The sequence below is a fragment of the Apus apus genome, chromosome 1 (assembly GCF_020740795.1).
Source record: "Apus apus isolate bApuApu2 chromosome 1, bApuApu2.pri.cur, whole genome shotgun sequence".
NCBI classification, from domain to species: domain Eukaryota; kingdom Metazoa; phylum Chordata; class Aves; order Apodiformes; family Apodidae; genus Apus; species Apus apus.
In genome coordinates, this window is record NC_067282.1 from 102,044,943 (window position 1) to 102,065,169 (window position 20,227).

General features: G+C 38.8%; 1 protein-coding gene across 6 annotated transcripts in view; it reads left to right on the forward strand.

Moving 5' to 3' along the window:
- The first annotated feature begins 518 nt into the window (after positions 1-518).
- Positions 519-20,227, forward strand: part of CASK (calcium/calmodulin dependent serine protein kinase) — a 189,161-nt gene continuing 169,452 nt past the window's right edge. For 5 of the 6 annotated variants that reach the window (XM_051609085.1, XM_051609088.1, XM_051609089.1 and 2 more), the window contains exon 1: positions 520-859. In XM_051609085.1, the coding sequence (XP_051465045.1) occupies positions 801-859 (59 nt within the window). In that variant the 5' untranslated portion in view covers positions 520-800. Of the gene's footprint in view, positions 860-20,227 lie in introns of all 6 variants that reach the window. The other variant, XM_051609086.1, reaches the window with a different exon arrangement.

The window sequence follows — 20,227 nt, forward strand, 5'->3', positions numbered from 1 at the left end:
GCGCGCCCCGGCGCCCGGCCCCCTCCCCGCCCTCCCCGCCCCGGGTGCGCGCGCCTTTGCGTGACGGCGGCGGGAGCGCGCGCCCGCCCGCCCTCCAGCCCAGCCAGCGCCTATTGCGGCCGCCGCCGCCGCCGCCGCCGCCTCCTCGCGCCTGGGAGCGTGATCACCGGCTGCGCCGGCAACTCCCCGCCCCTCCCCCACCCGCCATCATCCTCCCCCCCCCTCCTCCCGGCCTGCGCCCCCACCCCCCGCGCCGGGAGCGCGCGGCCGCCCGCCCGCCCGGCGAAAGGAGCGAGACGGCGCTGCCGCCGGCCCATCGCCCCGCAGCGCCCCGCATCGCCCCGCCGCCGGCCCATCCATGGACCCCGCGCCGCCCCGCTAGCCGGAGCTGCCCGCCCGCCGCCGGGGGGTAGCCGGCGGAGAGGAAGAGGGAGGGGGGGGTGGGGGGCGGAGGAGGAAGGTGAGGTCGCGGAGTGTGTGACAACGCGCGGGGAGCGGCGGCGGCCCGCGGGAGGTGGAGGAGGAGGAGGAGGAGGAGGAAGAGGAGCGGGGAGTCCCGGCGCGGCCGCGGGAGCCTCCGGGCGGGCGTCGGCGGCGCCTCCGGAAGGTGGCGGTGGCGGGAGGTGCCGGAGCGCCCGGGATTCACCGCGGGGGTGGCGGTTGGCGCTGAGCGGCGGGGGAGCGCGCCGCGCGGCTGGGACCGCGTCCGCGGCCCTCCCTCCCCCCTCCCCGGCCTCCCGCCCTCCCGCCCCCCCGCCCCGGGGCCGCCGCCTCTCGGGCTGGTTCCCCCCGCCCGCACCATGGCCGACGACGACGTGCTGTTCGAGGACGTCTACGAGCTCTGCGAGGTGATCGGCAAGTGAGTCCCGCGGGGAGCGGGCAGGGCAGGGCAGGGCAGGGCAGGGTTGGCGGGCGGGCGTGTGCGCCAGCGGGCAGCGCGGAGCGGGGGCGGGGGGCGCGGCGGGGCTGCCCCCGCGGGCCGCGGGAGGAGCGGGATGCGCCGCTCGCCACCCACCTGAATCGCCGCCGCCAGCGGGCCCGTGCGAGCCGTGCGGGATCCGGATCTCCCCGTGGCTGGTGGCGGTGAGGCGGCGGGTGCCTGCGCCGTGCTGCCCACCTCCCGTGTCGGGCGGGAGGCGGCAGGGGGAGAAGTGACCCCATGTTTCCTCAGCCACCATGATTAACCAACCGGCTAACCATCACTCAGGCTGGCTGCAGCAAGCGGCAACCACTTCCCACCCCTTTTCTTCTCCTCCCCCCTATATCCCATTCCTGGCACACCCATCAAGGATTGCCTATTGGGGAAGGGGAAAGGGAAGACAGCTCTCTGTAGATCCACCTATTCACTGGGTGTCTGCATATTTGTGCGCCAGGTGTTGGGTTTTCCTCTGCTTTGCTGCATAATAACCAGCTTGTTAGTGGCGGTACTAGTGACGCTTGGGTAGTGCTCGGTTTTTGTCCAGATCTTTCCCTCCATTCTCGTTCGTGTGGCCTTTTGAGTCTTATTATGCAACTGCTATTAAACATGTTTGAGGCTTGAATCAAACCTAGGAGTTGAGGTAGTTGCTAGCGTTCCCCAGCTGCCTGTTTTGGGTTGCCACTGTGGTAGGGCGGGTGAAGATGACAGTTCAAGTCTTAGTCAGTGTAATCACACCAAGAAAATGCAATGAATCCCCCAGATCAGATGGTGATAAAGAACTAAAGCTGAACTCTGTTTTCCCCCCCTCCATATTTTTGTGGCTACCCGGTTTCAAAATATTTTTTTTATTTATTTGTCATATTTAATGTCTTTTCTTTGGTAGGATCTGTGTTGCAAAACGGGACAGGAAAGATACAGCAATATTGCGACTTCTTACATTTTCCCTGTGTTTCTGATTCTGAGGCTGAGGTTGCTGTAGGTAGCTTTTTCTTCCTGAGAATGAATTTTTTAAGAATAGGTGTTCACTTTGTTATAAACAAAGCATTTTTTCTGCAAGTATTCTTTTGCCCCTTCTCCACCAGTGTGGTTTTCAGTTTCTATCAAGTGCTGTCTATTTTCAAAGCTAGGGCTAAAAATATTCTAGAATTAATCTTTCCTCGGGATTATACTGAAATGCTAGTCTTGGATTTAGCAGGTGCCTTTGCTGCCAGCAGAAGTTTCAGCACTCAGTTCTGTCATTTCACAAGGTATACTGTCTTCCTCCTAACACACACAACTTTTAAAAATACTAAGCTTGAAGGGGCTTCTTTTCGGTCATAAATGGTAAGCAATTGCTTAAGCTTAATGCTGGTTGTTTATGAGAAGCTTCTGTAGCTGAGAAACAAAATTCTCTTTGTTTTGAAGACAAATTTTGGCACACTTCTTTCACAAGTGGTTCAAACACTATTTTATTCACACCTGATTATGGTTAGAAAGAAGGTGCAATGATTATGCATGACTGCACATTCTTTTAGAGAATGGATGACTGACAGTGGTCCAGATGTTTGCACGTATCGCATGACTTTCTGTTTTGTGATTAGAAAATTTTGAAGAAAAAGCTCAAAAACTGTGGGTTAGGTATTAGCTACAGAAGTTCCACATGAGATTTAGGTAGTATAGGTAGTGTTGTAATGTAGCTAGATCTAACAGATAAATATTTAATCACAGTAGTGTAATGATGCCAGTAGCACTGTAGCAGAAACAGGGTGGATCACTGAAAATAGCAGTGATGGTGTGAAGGGTTGATAGCTCGTTGTGATTGCTCAGGCTTTTCCACGCAGATGTCATGCCAGTCCTCTAGAACAACATTGAAAATAAATACACGAATTCATGTACAGAGGTATAAGTAATATTCCTGTTTCTTTGCAATACTACACAAGTGAATTCCAGGGAACCATGGATGCAGCATCATTTAGCTTACAGATTTTGGGTACCACCTTGCCCATCTTCAAGCAACTTGAGAAAAGCTGCTGTAAATCTGTTTCAAATTGCTACATGTGCATCTTGCTAAACCTCTTTTGGTGAAACATCCACTAAATGTTTGCATGTTCCTGTGATTTAATATTGATTGATACAGTAGTTTAGCTCTTGCAGATAGCACATCTGGCCCTGTTTTGTGTTTCAGACGCATGAAATATTAAAATGTGTAATTTATCTTTACTAAATAGATAGTTATCACTGTAATTTAACGTAGTAAAAGGTAGTTTCACAAAGGATGTGGGAAAGAGATCTTTGCCTGTAAAATGTCTGAATATTCAGTCAAAATTCTCATACAATTTACTTGAGAAAAAAGGAGATCGTTTCTTAGCTGACAGTGTGTGGTCCAGTTTGGTAAGGCACATTCTGATCTTCAGGATAAACTTTAAACACTTTTAAATGCAATAAAGGCTTACTTTGTGTAAAGGCAGTGATAATAGCTTTTGCGGAGCTGGAATGTGGAACAATTGTGATGCAATACTATATGAATGAATTGATTGGAATGACAGTGATAAGCTGTTTATTATGTGACATTTAATGTGTTTAAGTATGTAAGCCTGCATTTTTTATTTTGAATGGGTATAGGAGAAAAGAAAGTCTAGGAGGGATTGAGGCAAATTCTAGTTCATGTTTCCTTTATATAAAAAAAATGAAGGCAGTTCTTCATTTGCATATATTTCCAGTATACATTTCCATAATTGAAAACTATATGGTGAAAAAAAATTGGAATAATAATCCAGATTTCTTGTTGAACTTCTTAAAGTGGCATTTATGATGCTAACATTAGTCATGTAGTTTTACTTTAGCAGATATGTTATGTTCTAGGTTACCATCTTGTCTTCAGACTTGGTGAAAACAAACACGCTTCAATCAAGAAGTAAATTGTGGATTTCTGTATTAGCCTTCAACAGTGTGTTAATGTATCTCGGGGTAACTGGTAGTGATGAAAAACACAGTTGTGCTTTATTTTTCCCAGCTTGTTCCCAGGTATCTTTGAAGAGATTCTCCCTGTGTGTTGGTTGAGAAGTAAACAATCTAAAATATTTAAACCTTTTGTTACGTAGATTGGGCCATGTATTTTATTGACAGATCACAGATAATATTGCGGAGTGTACTTTTTCATTTTTTATTAAAATTTTCATTCAGAATGCATTGAGTAGTATATGAAGTGTAGTAGGTGTAGAGTTGGAACATCTTGGGTATTCCTCTAAGGTGAAAACTGTTCTGAGTTTATCATAGGAGCTCCACATACACGTTGCAGTACTTTGCTTGATACCAAAGAGAGAAAGTCTGTCTTTAGTTGGTATTGAATCTTGAAGGCCGAATTATAACTTTTACGATAGACGGAGTCATTGTCCTGCAAGGACTTTATTTTACAGTATCTGCTTTTGAGTTTTTCTGCCGCTTAAGATTCAGGCAGGTGTATGTTGGCATTAGGGGAGTACCATAAAGATTGTTTGATCTTTCTAACAATGGTGTTGCACATTGTTTAAAAATTTCTCCAAAATTTTAAGTTGTGAATACTGTGTGATAAAGTTGGTGAAAGTTTATTTGTGTAAAAAATTGGGTATTGGTCACAACTGAATTAATTAGTCTTTTTATTAATAACCTCTTAAATTGTAATTTTTTTAAAATTTTGTCTTCCACTTGTGGACCATATGTGTGTACAATCTTTGTGCATAGTAGTAGTACCAAAGTATAATGTGGTGATTGGTGCTAATAATGTTGTACCTTTCAGGATGTTCTCTGCAATATGACAGGATTCAGTCTAGTCCTTTTCTGCACTTCGTACTTGAGGATTTTAGTTTGTTTTCATCCCTCTTTCCTCTGTGATAGAATTATTTTCTCTGCTTGGGCTCTTCCATCTAGTAAAGAGGAATTAAACTGCCTAGAGTTGCAGGTGTTCCTCTCTTAGTGAGCCACTCGCACTTCTGGAGCACTGCAGGAAACGTGAGACAAGGATGCAAAGTCTTGGGGTGAGAAGTGGAACAGGGGATTTTTAAATTTTTTTTTGCATAAAAGTATGAAGGCTTGTGTCCCATTGAAGTCAGACAAGAGGATGGTGGTTGCAGTTCCATTCTGAGCTATAATTTTCAGATGGAGATGCTTTAGTTTTATGCACCAGTCTGGGAGTGTTTATAAAAGGGAGGAGAGCTTGTGGATTTCTTGTCCAAGATATAGCTTAATAATTTAAATTATTGTGATAACAAAACTGTTCAGAAGTGTTTTGATGGTTTCAGTGACACTGTGTTTCATTATTGCTTCAATTTTCTCTGCACAGGAGTGAAAATAGTGTTGACTCTCAAATGTACTTTTTCTCTACTAAACTGTTGAAATTTTGCATCTCACATAAAACTTACGCAGATAATCAATGGGTATGATTTTGACAAACCAAATGAAAATGTGAAGTAACTATGTTACATACTCACTAGGAAGGGAGGAGGGGGAAGGGAATTATCTGGGATATATGAAGTGATTTGTCTAGTTTAATTTATGAGTTTCTTAGTACTGTTTGAAATACTAGTGTACCAGTAAAACATTCTCAGCTGTTTTCTATGTTACAGTGCTTAAGATGAACAGATTATAATGAATATTTTATTTAAGCATTATCATAATGTGCATTGCTTCAGGAAACTAATATTAGATTATTTGAAGTGTACAGTTGTTGGAATAACTAAGCTAAGTTCCTTAGCTGAGTTACTGCTATGGATCTTAACTGTAATAGTGGGGCAGAAAAAAAAGCTGTCTTAAAAATTTACTAGGTTAATAGTTTGATCTTTTTAGTAAAATAGGATGAAATTTTTTTTTCCTTCAAGAATGGAGGCTAGACTTCCGGACCCAAGTGATCCTTGATGATGATTTCACTTAAAACACAATGATTGTGATAAAATACTTCAGGATAAAGAAAGGTTAGGAAAATAAAATATCTGTATTTTATGTCAACAGCCACTCACCTACTTAGCCCTCTAATATACCGGCCTTTTTATAATCTTACAAATTCCCCTTTTTCAAGGAGGGAGTGTTTGGGGTTTTTTGGGTTTGCTTGTTTTTTTTTAATACAGTGTGAATATATATATACAGGATATATTGCATGCATGGCCAGAATGATTATCTCTAGTTGTTTAAAAAGTTGGACTGATTTCCCGAGATAGTGTACTAATCAGCTAATATGCCTACTGAAAGAACCTCAAGAACCCCTTTTCTTTTTCTTTACATACATCAGATAAGCACGTAAGAGGATACCTAGGTAAGGCATCCAAAGCATGGGAAGTGGGAGACTTCACTTGAAGAACTGTATTTTAGAGTGTCAGGTTAGTAACTTTTTAAATAAACTCCTGCTGTATTCAGAGTGATTTACAATGTTTCTTGGGAGATGTTTATTGTAAAAGGAATGCCTCCCTTGTTAGAAACAGAATTACACAGCAAGCTTTGGTGTTTAAGTAACAATAGTGTTACAGTGTTTAGGCCCCATTCTTTCCAGTATCCTTTTCTGAAATGAAAACAGCTAAATAATGTTTGGAATAATTTATGAAACTTGACCATAAGACCTTTGCATTGTAATAAGGGTTTAATTTTTCACTTGCATTTGTATAAGAAGCAAAGGCATCTTTGCAGAGAAAGAACTAGAAAGCTATTATAGTTTAGAACTATAAGAACCAAGGCCTATTTTCTCATGCATTCTCAAATGACAGAAGTGACCCTCCCGTGCTTAAAAAGTGCCTTGCTCTTTTGCTTTCATATCTCTCCACTGCAAGAGGGTAAGAAAAGTTAGCCAGAAAGTTACTACCTACCTTCTGTCTTTTATGGAAGTATTTAATGTACTGTGGGGCTGTACGTTCAGGCTTAGGATTTGTCAGAATTCTTGTAGTGTCAATATTTGGTCAATTTCTATATTGACGTAGCTTTTTCAGAAATCAATAGTTAAAACATATCTTCACCGTGTGGAGACATTTATAATTGATGCATAGTTCTGACACACTTAAGAAGTTCTGTATATTTTCCTTCCACCAGAGTTTTCTAAATAGCATTTGATTAAATAGATTTTAACTTGGCTCCTTCACCTGTTTCTTTGGCTGCCCAGTGGCATGCGTAAATGCTTGCAGGTACTCCAATTTAATTTTTTACTAACATCCCCATTTTCTTCTCTGGACAGAGTGGATATAAGCAGTTACTCCTGACATTTGATACTGAGTAAATTTCCTAGGATATGTGAATTGAAAAAGCTGTGAAGAGCTTGCCTCTGAACCTGATTTTCAGAAGTAAAAGCTGGTATATAAGTCCTACATGGGCATTTAAATTGGTGTAAATTGTGTTGTTTTATTTCAGTTGTTTAGCAAGCATTTTTAGCTAAATTAAAAATAAAAAAAATTAATAAAATTATCTCATCAGATTGTCAGTTCTGTTGTAGTTGAGGCTGAGAAAGCCTTACAATTTTAAATTGTACCTTTTCTAGGGAATACATGATTCTTAGGAAACTTGTGACTCCCTTTAAATTCACTGTTACCAGAGTTTGGGAGGTAGTTAACATGTGGAAATTTTTGATCCAGAGATCTGGGGGTAGGAAAAAAACCTTGTAGCTGTAGTGAGGCTGAGGCTCAGCTACAGTGGCCTTTAAAATATTCAGAACTGTATTAAATCTGTCACTAAATGTCTTTTTATGTGGGTATGTAAAGTTTCAATTTTTGTGCCTTCAAGATTCATTATGGATTTTCCCTGTATAAGAGATCTTACCTTTTAAAAAACAAACAAAACCCAAACAAACAAAAAACCAAAACCAAACAACAACTCAAAACCTTTATAAAGGTGGCTCCCAGTTCATTGTTTTTTGTGACCCTGAAGGTCCTCCTGAACTCTTCTAGCTTTTTGATGGAGTATTATATTGCTCTTTCCAAAGGTAAAAAAAACCCAAACAACACACAGCAGAAAACCATAAGCCAAAAGAAAGAAGTTCCTGGTATTACTCCTAAAGAGAAGTTAAATTTGTCCTGACAAGACCTTCAGACAAGTTCCTCTATTTTGTTTGTTCTCCCAATTTTGTTTTGGGGAGGGGGACTCAGCAATAGGGTCTTTCTTGCATCAACACTGATCTGACCTAGTAACTCTTCCTGTAACAGAGCAGATTTTTGTGGAACTCTGTAGGTTTGCCAAAGTTGAATTTGAATCCAGCAAGACTGTATAGGTTGAGTTCAGATGGGTTTGTAGAGAACATCTGTCTGGTCAGCGCTGATATAGCTGTACAGAATAACTAACCAGGGCAGGAATTGAGGTGAAATCCTGCATCTCCATAATCCTCTTTAACTATAATGTGATTCTTGAAGGAGAGCTTTATCAAATTGTAGGTGGTCTGTACATTCTGTAAACATGGTAGTAATAGCCTTTCTTCTCTTTTTGCCCCTGTGTGAGGTACTGTGGGAGGAGATGAGTGCAGTTTTACAGTGTGAGCTGAGTTAAGTTTGCTGCTGCTGAAAGAGGGATATCTTCCTCTATTTATGTGGTTCCATGCCCCATGAGATCCACCTCTCCACTGTGCCAGCTTTATCATTCGTGGAATCTATATAAACTAGGTGAACTACAAAAATGTTCACTTGTTGGGAGGATTATTCTGCTGTTTTCCACTGACTTGACTAAACCTGCGATTTAGTTGGCTCTAGCTCACATTAGAAGTCTTCTAGATGGGGAGCAATCAGGTCTGCAGGACAGGACCCTTGCCCTCTCCCCACTTTTGACAACAATGAGCTATTAAGATAGGCCATATCATAAAACTCTTTGTTGTTTTTTTTTAAAGCATGTTTGGCTTTTTTGCATAAGCAGGAAAATAGCCTCCAAACTCTTTCTGCAATGATCCAGAAAACTGTAAGCAAAGAGAAGAAAAAAATGGAAAAGTTTTTTGTTGTTTTCTTTTTAAAGAAAAAAATAAGTTGCAAATTAACAAGCAGTTACTAACATACAGGAAAATAATGCTTAGTTGTTTCTATGCTTTAGACATAGACATTCCCCATAGTTAAAACCAAGGTCTAACTTTATGTAATGACATCACCTCACTCAGGATATGAATTGGATACACAGTAAAGTTAAAGTTAGGAAGGCAACTGTAAGTCTGGGATTTTAATTTTTTTAAATAGTTTAACTCTTTGAAGCATATTAGCTTAAATGATGGTTAGATGCTCCTAAAATGTGCATGTATTTTGTTGGGTCCTTCAGGACTTGGATATTAGCAGTACTCTGAACCTCAAGCATACTTCTTGTTTGTAAGTGCTTATAATTTTTATAGAAACCAAATGGAAGAGTGTTACTTCTGTTTCTCATGTCATTATATGCAAAGTTTTTCTGAGCTACCTTTTTTCAAACTTTGTTTTGCTCTGAACCTAAATTTAAAATGTACTTCATTGATCCACAGCTTGTTTCCTTTAAAATATTTTCACTTTTCTGTTTTCAGTTTTTTGTTTGTTGGGGTTTTTTTAAGGAAAAGTTCTGTTAGTATACCTAGATCAAGTTCAGATTGAAAAGTACTAACTTCTGCTTACAGAAAACACTGCTTTATTTTCTACAGCCCCCAACCTAGAGATAATCTCTTCCTTAGTGTGTTCCTGCAAGCTTCTTAATTCCAGACCTTTAGCACTGCAGAGATGAAAGCAACAAAAGAGGCTTTCAAAACTGAAGTTCAGACAGAACAGTTTTACTCAGTTACAGCTACTAGATCACAAATATTTTTTTTTACCTTTTCCTCAGTGAAAAAAAATGGTTGCCTGTTGGATGCGTTTGTCGGATGTTCAGCCCTTAAAGTTCAGTTATCTTTAAAAGCATAAAGTAAACAGAGTGCTTAAAATATCAGGAGCTCTTTTCTAATCTTAGATCTTAAGTGTATCAATTTTTTTATCAGCTGCAGGCACTTCAATTGGAAAGTATTCTGTACTTCATAGCTGTCAATGAGACACCAGATACTTTCTCAACTCTTGCAGGTCTATCTTCTTTCTCAGATTCTTAGTTTCTTAGTTGTTTGAAGTTTTCACATCAGAATTGTCTGTTTGCTGTGCTGGTTAGGGATGTCTTCAAATGGATTGCTGTTTGTAGAGTTGGTTTGCTTGTGTTTTGTGTAGGAAATTTTCAGAACAGGGACTGGGAATCAGATTTCTTTATTTTGCTTACTATGAATCATCTTGGATGCTTCTTTTCCCTTCTTAGTGATCTGGTGAATTTTAAGTGTTTCAATGAAACATCAGCTGAGAGTGTTGAGAATACCTTTGTTTCCTGTATCTTCTAGTTTGCTGAGTGCTTTTTCAAGCATTGTGTGTAGGGAAAGGACTTGAGTATGTGCCTTTCAATTTCAGAGTGAATATTCCAAGCATTGATTAGTGAGTAGCATGGGCATGGACCAGCAGGTTGGATCTGAGAGTGTATGCTTGTTAGTAGCCAGGCAAAATACAGTATGAGAACTGTTGATTTGAGTATTCTCCTTCCTTGTGAAATATCAGGTTATTTGTAGCTGTTGAGAGCACTTTTCAATATACTAGGATAATTTAACTTTTAGAATTAAACAGCAAACTCAGAAGTGTAGAATTTTCAAGTATTGTCAGGGATGCAATTTAGCAGAAAGATGAAATCACTTCATGAAGCTTTTGTTATTCCTTGAATATTTGTTGTTCTTCAGAACAGGACTTAGCTTACTGTATTGCTCATGTATTTTTAAAAATGCAAAGAGTTCCAGAAAATTAAGAGCTGAAAATTCTCTTCCTGAAACTGAGCCTATGCCCAACTTTTCAACTTTTTTGTACACTTGCAAAGTTGAGGAAAAGTATGAAAATAATACCTTCCTGAAATGTGGTTTCAGATACGTAGCTTGAACATTCAGAAATTAGTGGTGACTTCTGAGAGTACTGATATATGGTAAACATGCCTATTTTGTTGAAAGTTGTTTTAAAATACTTTTTCCAATAGGTGCTAAAATTGATCTATGAAGTCACTGCATTTAATAATAAAGCCTTACTGTGGTTTATACCTTTTTCTTTCTAATGGGTTTCTAATTCTTTTGTCACTGTTAAAAAAAAAAAAAAAAAAAAAAAAGAGAGGAAACTTGGAATATTTACTATTTGAACAAAACTGTAAGAATTATTCAGAACTTTCCTATTTTTCTATTACTTTCAGTTGATAGCTTGAGACTTTGCTGCCATCTCTAGTTTCATGATGAAATTTATCCTCAGCTACTATTTTGTCCTACATTTTCATCTGTACTCTTAAAAAGCCAAATTTTTGCTGCATTTCCTGACTGACTGCTGTTCAAAGAGTTTTTCTAAAGCCTGTATCAGTGAAGAAGAGAGCTGTGTCCTGTGCTTATTTCATTTAGAAAGTATTAGAGACTTTCTATAAGAGAAATATCTTGTATTCTTTCTTGCCTCATAAGCAAACTTTTAGCACTTTTTGCTCTTATTTTGACTGTTAAAAACTTGCAAGTCACACTTGTTACAATATCTTAGTTTATTTTCTGTAATTTAGAGAAATTTCAGAAAGATTTTGGTTTGGTTTTTGAGATCACTATACTGTTGTATACTACTTTTATGCATATTTGTTTATTTTGTAAGAAGTAGCTTTATTCATCTTCCTCCTTCATATACCTTTCCTTTCAGAGTATCTTGAATAAAAGATTATACTGGTTTTGACTCTGTCTCCTTTGTTTGTTTGGGACATTTTTAATTTTTGCTGGTCTCTTCAGCACCAACATTTTACTTCCAATTTGAGTTTCAATATACATTACATGTTTTTTTAAGGGTTTCTCTGCCAGTTTTCATTCTTTCAGCATTTATTTTATAATATAAAGCTCCTCAGTAGCTCTGCCAAAGGCTTTTTTCCTCACTTTGCCTTACAGTTCTTTTTCATCTCAATACTTTTATCTGTTGTTTCACACTGTATGTGCTGGTAAACACTGAGATCTTGTCTAGTTTTCTTCAGACCCACTGGCCTCCCAGCAGACTGTAGGATGTCTGTCCATCAGAATTTTACTCCCATGGAAACTGGATTGCTGCAGAATCAAATAAGAATTTCCGTTTCTGAAATCAAAACTAGCAAAAAGTTTAACTAGTCCTTATACTTCCAAGAACCAGAACCTTTGAAAAAGTGTCATTATCATAGTTGGATGTTTGTATCTGCCAACTGCAGATCATAGTGTTGCAACCTGGATTGTTTCCCTAAGAGGCAGGTGTACAGAGTAACCTGTTTTGTTACTCTATCCTGAAAGTCCTGATAACAGTTTAGGTACTTAATATGTGATGCTTTTTGCTCCGCCGTGCTGCCCCTCCCCCCCACCTCCCCCATATTTCTAAAAGCTGCAGGGGAAAGAGCTTGTTTTGTGGCTTCACTGCTTCTGCCTAGAATACAAGGAAGAGAGGTGCTTCTCTGCACTTTGTGTCCCTGTGAGCATGTGTGGAAGATGGACGTTTACCTCATCTTTTCTCACTGGAGGGAGTGGGAGGAGTTGGGGGAGGGGGGGTTGGTGGAGGAGGAAGGATGGGCCAGAAATAAGATCTTGGCCTTCTTGTTTGAGCAACCATCCTTTCCGACCCAGTCGGTAGGAAAAGAAGTTTTCAGCACGCAAGCATATTTTATATCTGTTAAGTACAAACCTGCTCCAATCTTTCCTGTAAACTTTAACTACCAGAAAATATTTTTTATATTTTCACATTCGTAGCTTTGGAGGGGGTGGGAGGTGGTTCTCCAAGAATGATTTAAAAAATGCTTCTTTTTTTCTCCCTGCTACTTTTGTTGAGCTGCTGCTGCTTTACAGGATAATTATTGAAATCTCAGCAAGTGGAAACTTGAGCCTGTTACTCAAGGTCCTGTTACTTCCATAAATATAGGCCTCCAAGGAAAAGGAGAAAGTCGTATCTCCTAAGTCTTAAACTGTGCCATGTCTTCTGCAGGACCATATGTGTTCTGGTGAAAAGGTTACACCAGTAAGCTTGTTTGAATGGGTGTGATCCTGCCCCATTAGTAAATGACAGATTATTTCAACACTATGCTTTTTGTTTGTTTCTTAGGAGTTTTTTGTTTTGGGTTTAACCTTTATCCATGTATAAATGGGCTGGTGGTAAAATTCTTATTCTTTTCCCCATTCTCCATTCACTTCTAGTAGATACAATCACAGTCTTCCATTTTATCAGCTTAAATCCTATTTAGAAATTTTTTTAGAAATCCTCAGAAAGTATGTTGTTCTTTAATTACAAGCAAAAATCTTTTGATCAGCACTATTTGGAGTGGCTGAAATGGCACAGAGGTATGCTAAGTTCAAATTCACATTTGACCAAGTGCTAATTAAATGTTTTCCTTGATTGGAGTTAAGTTCCTGCAAAACATAAACAAAAACTCAGCATTCTTTTCTGCTTTAACAGATATGAGCTGAGTTGTTATGGTCAGTATTTTGCTCAGGAGAAATTTTTTTTTTATTAAACAATACTTAATGCATACAGGAGGAATGAGAAAGTGGACATTTTTTATCTAATATCAAAGTACTATTGTTTTTTAGTGTTCATAGTAAAATTTATATAATAAAATTCTAAAAATATCTGTCAAGCATTGTTCCTTCAGATGTATTTCCATCTTGTAATTTTGGTTCATATTCTTACTGTTATGGGGCCTAAACTAGACTGAAAAAACAAAATCAAGTTTCTCTCAAAGTTTCCAATGGAGTCATTCTTTTCAGGGATTTTTGCCAGTTTTCCAGCTACAGAGCAATCACTTCTAAAACCTTCATCTTTACCTGGATAGGAAACTCGGAGCACAGGAAAGCAAATTGCTGTGCGAACAACCCTGTTTCTTTATGAAAACATTTAAGCCAAGAAACCTGTTTCTTTGTTTTTAAAAGAAAAGCACAGATTTTTTATTTTTTTTTTCTTTTTATATCTCAAGCAAGTATTTTCTGCCTCTCAGTGGGACTGCGTGTAGTTGGTGCATGCTGGAAAAAGTTAGTAAGGGAATAGGCTTTTGGTGTTGGCTTCCTTTCAGTGAGGCTGCCTTAGTGATGCTCAGGATGTGTGAAATTTGGAATTTATAGTTTGTCGTGGAAGTGTCATATAGTACATGGATTTATCTATTCCTTGAGTATCCCATGCATAGAAATTATTTTCTTGAGAATCAGCACCTTCCTTGAATGTTCAAAAAAAAACCCAACAAACCAGGAAGAGGAGAATCAGGAGATGATTAGAAGTTTTGAATACACATTTTAGTTTGGCATTGTCTTCCTTCATCTTGTATTTGAGGCCACTTAAAAAAGTAATAGTTTTAATGCTTTGTTTGGGGCAGATTCTTGCAGAAATGACAAGATGGTAAACGTGGAGTTTTTTAGCCTTATGAAGTCCTGTATCCTTAAGGTAGGAAATGAGCAGTCATTTGGAAACAGATAATAAATTCTGAAAATGTACCTCAACCATTAAAAAAAATGCTGCTATTCAAGTCATACAGTTGAACTATGACATTCATGAATGATATAAAATGATTTCTAGGTGTCTTGATGTACTCTTTTAATGTATTAGATATTTTGGCTTTGGATATATTAGGATCTGGTTTTAGTGATAGCAGTTGGTGTTGAGTAAGATTTCCATAACAAATTGGGGGTCCACCTTCTTTGCATTCAGAGGGACAATACCCTGTGTATAGAGGAAGCACATTTTTTTCTGTGTTCTGAGACTGCACCCAGACAGGAGAAAAAAGCAGAATTTGAATCTCAAGAGGTGTGCGGAGGGTTGCTTTGGTTCTTTCAGTTGCACTTTAACCTAAAATAAGGAGAGGAGCTTTGACTGAATTTGTAGTATGCTTGCATTGAGAATTGGAAATGGGATCTCTGTTAGTAGGGGATAGTTAAAGTCACAATTCTAGACCTGTTCAGCTGCTTCTCAGTTGACTGTGGAGAGAAAAAGCAGGTCATAACAGTGACCATTGTTCTGCCTAGTTCCTACTAACTTATTGCTGGGTCTTCAGGTAGAATGAAATGAGACTTGTGTTTTGCAAGATAGGATAGATTTGAAGCAAATGCTTGGAAAAACTGATTAAAGAAAACTTTACTTAGTTGCCACAAGTCCTTACTTTAATTAGAATCATAGAATGCCAGATTGTAAGGGACCTCAAGGGTCATCTGGTCCAACCTTTTAAGGTAGGAACAGAGTTTAGATGAGAAGGCCCAAAACCGTGTCAAGCTGAGCATTATGTGTCCAGTGCTGGGGAATCTACCACTTCCCTGGGGAGGTTATTCCGATGTCTGGCTGTCCTCATACTGAAAAATCTTCTTGTGTTTAAGTGAGATCTACCCAGGAGAAACTTACAGCCATTAACCCCTGTCTTTTCCATGTGACTCCTTATGGAAAGGAGTCTTTGTCTTGGTAGCCACCATTTAAGTACTGGAACATGGCACTAAGGTCTCCTTTAAGCCTTCTTTTCTTCAGGCTGAACAAACCCGGTTCTCTTGGCTTTTCTTCATACAGCAGGCTTCCCAGTCCTGGTAATTAGTACATTAACTGCTGATAATATGGCCTAAGCTTACTCAAGAGATTTTTATAATAAGCTGATAATTGTCTATGGGGGAAAAAAAGTTTTGTTCGTTTGTTTACTTTTAAAGCATCCGCATGGCATAAAAAAAAAAAAAAAAAAAAAAAAAAAAAAAAAAAAAAAAAAAAAAGAGGAGTTGTGTGCAAACTGCCTAGCAGTAAATCCTTTCAGCATTCAACCTTACTCCAGCTGTGAAGACTGATGCAGTACAGCCTTGGAGCTTTTTTCTATTTGTTGTAGCTGTACTGAAGTTGTATCTCTGCAGAAGGCTATGTCAGATTTATCATCTGTGACCATGTCTACAGAAGGCTTTCACCACCAGTCAGTATGCATGCTTCAGTTCTCTTTTGCCAACTACTCATTGACAAGACAGAGCCTTGTCTGCACCCAAACTTGAGGCAGTAGATGCACTTACTGTAGTATCCACAAATCTTTTTTTATTCAAAATATTCAAAATATAACTAGATGCTAAGTTTTGTGGAAATTTGTTTTAATTCAATTTGTGGGACTTCTCCCATGCTGACTTGTCTGAAGGTCTCAACAAAGGCTGAAGACTCAGATACCTTACATAAGAAAAAGTAATCTCTATTCAGAGAAAGTTGCCTCCTGAAATACTTTTCTACTGTTCTATCCAGTCAAAATATGTATTTTTCGCTTTTTTCTGGTATCCATCACTCATACTGAGCTGCTGAGTTTTATCTTAATTCATATTTTGTTGTTGCTGCTTTTAAGTTGAATGAAACAATTGCATTTTTTCCAAATATCCCCAGTGCAGACGTTTTTGAAACATATTCACATCTCTTACAGATTATAAGGTATAAAAGCAAACAAAATGTTTGAGCTTTTGTACTGTGACAAACTAAAGGGGTTGTTATTGTGGTTTAATAGCATTGAGTTTATCATTGAGCTTTTTGTGCTGATAAGAGCAAATGAGGGATGAAGTTCCACACATACACTTACGTACACCACCCCCCTCTCCAATTTGCTTTAGCAATATCAAGTGTTTTCTGAAATTATTAGTCAGTTCCAGTCACTGCTTGAGTAGAATTGTCCAGTTTAACTGTGTGTTAAGCAGAATTGATTCAGGACTACATTTAGATGAAGGATTTTGCCCAAATTCTGCTTCTGGAACCCTAGTAAAGCCCCAGTTGTAGTCTGTGGTTCGTAATAATAACAACAACAGTATTATTTTTATTATTTTTTTTTACTTATTTATTTATTTGAAGTTTCTTATGTACTTTAATTTCACGTGGTATTTCAAATAATTGATACATTTTGGAGCAATAAATTGTCAGTGTGCTTGAGCAAAGTCTACTGACTCATGCTCAAATTTGATGCAGAACTCATCAAGCACAGTTACTTTTGATCAAAACGGGGGGGAAGGGGACAGGGAGGGAGAGCAGGAAGCAACTTCCTTTTGTTCAGTGCATGGTTAATGCACCAGCCCTTAGCTGTTGGAGGCTTCAGTTTGGCTGGGTGTCCCAAGTAGTGTGTTAGAAATCAGACTTGGATTTGGAGCTCTACAGTCCTGATGTTCTGGCTCGGTTACTCTATATCCAATAATACTATTACAGGGCTACAATTTAGATTGTGTTCTTGTATATGTAGGGAACTGCACTGTACGGGTTGGAGCTTCTACTGCTTTTTATGCATCCTGTTAGGTGCTGCTGTTATGAAGAGTAGTTAAGTCTTTAGAGCAGGGCAAGTGTTTGAGCAGCCTAGGATTTCAATATATTCATAAAAGTATGATCTGTTCGTCTGGCTGTTTGTGTGTAGTTCAGCTCATGATCGCTGTGTTTTGGTTAGGTTTGGGTTTTTTTCATTGGAGAGTCAGATTGGTTCAAACAGTTTTTCAGGTGGGCTGTCTTATATGCAATAATGTAAAACACTTTCTAAGTCATATAAAAAGACAAGGTATTTAATAATTAAAGCAGTAAAGTTAAAAATGGAAGAATTTCATATTAAAGACAGCTTTAACAACTTAAGAAGAAACCTTAGGAAAAGGAGGATATAGAATATATGTCAATATTTCAATGACAGGAACTTTAAAAGTTCTTAAAATTCTGTGGAACTAATTGTAGTTGCATTCTGGATTCAACATGCAAAATTTCTATATGGAGAACATACAAAGAAATGAAGACTAGAAAAGAACACAAAAATATGTTCTAGAGAGTTCAAGGTAATTTAAAATGTAAAACCCCTCAAATTTTCTTGTTAAGAATTACAGTATTATAACATTGTATGGAAAAACTATAAAAAAGCAGCAATTGGTAAATATAAGGCTACTGTATCAGAAAAATAAGAAATCTAAGGGTTATCATAGCAACTTTTAAATATATGAGTGTTTCATTATTTTTGTAGTTTTGGGAAGTGAAGGACTTAAAATTTTGAGACTCCTGTATCAGGTTGTGAAAACCTGTATTTGGTTTAAAAACTAAATCCTAGTTTAAAATAAATGCGTGACTTATTTGGGTCCTGCTTTTTTTTCTTCCTCAAGGGGAGGGAGCAGGAATCTTTGAAATCCTCGGCAAGTGGATTTTGGAAGCTTGTTTTTGAAGTGGAACATGCTGCTCAGGAGTGTGTTTACAGTTGCTGCAGGATAAGAAAGGGGGAAACAGAAGCTGGAATTGGGAGCTGCAGAGGGAGGGATTCCTACTAGGGGTGAGTGTGGGAGGAAGAGAAAGAGAAAAGGATGAGTAGACTGATAGGAAGGAAGGAATAAGAAACTTGTGGTTGAAAAATTAAATCAATAACCAACCAGAGAAGGAGGATTTGTGATTGCTAGTCTACAAGGATAGAGAAAATGGCTTGAAGGAGGGAAAAAGAGGAGCAAGTAGAAACTGATTTCCAGTTTAATAACAATGTTTGTAAAGGTGAGAGGTAAAACATCCCAGCTGAGCTGAAGGTTGTGGAAAAGAAGCAGCTGGTGCCTGAGAATGTCTGGGGAAAGAGGAATGCAAGTGAGATGAAAGACAAGATTAGGATTAGTGAGGTGATAATCGGATATGAGAGAGACCATTTTAGCAAAGCGGAGTAGGCAGAAGGGTATAGAGATTCATTCGTGAGTAGGGATGGAATGTTTGTTGAGGTTATTGCCATCAATTCTTCCTCTAATATTTGGTGGCTTTTAAGCAGAATGGTTTTTAATTGCAGTGAGTATTTCTTTATTTGGTGCCTTGTAGCCACATTAGCAAACAGAGCAGAGATTATTAGTATGTTGAAGTAAACTATGAACAAAAATGTTGACTTCAGAAGCTCTACTGAGCTGAATCACAGGGGACAGTTGTGTGTGCTAAGAGTTGACTTTTGTCAGCCAAGTTATATTTTCCCTGTTTCTTAATCCTGTTTTTTAACTGATTAAATTATTCCTTCTGTATCTTGATTCTTGTTCTTCCTTCCCTGGTGTCCCCAGTGCTTATGGCACAGCTGCTTTCTTTTTAAGTAAACTGAGTTAATGTTTCAAGTATTATGTCTTGCTCACATAGCTCATTTAGACTAAATCAGATTAGGAAACAGTTGTACAAACAGCCAAGGTGAGGGATGAAAGCATAGTTCAACTCTGACAGAGGAAACAACAGTTGGTTGTAGCTGAGTTTGACAGTTGTATGCCAGTTTAGATTCTCTGATCTTGCCTGTATGCATATTACTGCAGATATCTTATGAATACATATAAACTCAAAATTTAGTAGAAGTTGTTTCATTTTTTTAAATACAAACTCCATCACAGTATGCTAAGGTTATGCAGATACATACTAGGACTTGGGTTACCTTTCTTCTGAAATAATTAAGTTTCACTTCTTGAGATTCTTTGTATTTTGTTCTTCATTAACTTTTCCACATGATGCATGCAAGTCATTGGTTTAAGGTAATAAAAAAAAAAAAGAATCCTGTTAGTATTGCAAAATTAAAATTAGACAGGACTAATTAGCAAGTGTGACTCTTAAAATTAGCAAGTATTTCCACCTTTCCTATGATGTGCAGTGTGAATACCATAACCAAGAGTGTTTTTTTAAACCTACCATCTATACTTAAATGAAGTGCATAGAAGTCAGCATATGGTTGTTAAACCGGCAGTGGTTTCCTATCCTTGCAGTCTCCTTGAGTAAGGGAAGAATTGGTGCAAGGTTACCAACAGATAGAATTCAGCTTGCAGCACTGCTGTTGTTGATGGCATGTTACAAAGAAGGAGCACTTGATTAAACATTCTTGGAAGGATGTTGCCTTATAAAAATACCAATTTTACAAATACAAACCTGGAAATTACCTTCTATTTAAGTGCTACTTTTCTGTAAAATAACCTTCTGTACAGTGATAATTAAAAAATTAGCTATTGCTTGTGTAGTATTGTTGTATACTGGCCTAACAGAAAGAAAGCATTGTGATTTTTACATATCCTTCTTAAAAATATGCAAGATACTGTGATGCCACTCAGCTTTCCATGTCTCTGTAGAATTGTGTGATGGTCTTATCTGTCACTGAAAAAGAAGATTCCAGTGTATGGCTGTCTGAGGATAGTTTTTGTGTCAATCAGACAGCTGTTTATATTCAGTCAGCAATAAGAAATTGTGCTCTGTCCCTCCTCCCCACAGATGTTTTTCTGTCTTTTATGCTGCTGGAAAGAAGCAGGTGGTTGTTAGTTCTGCCTCAGACTAATGATACTGGAGATGCTTAATGTGTTATGTAGTATGAATGCAATACAAACTCTTATTGCTGCTGGCCTGTTTGAATGTGTGGAGATTTGTATGTGAGAAAATGAAGAATATC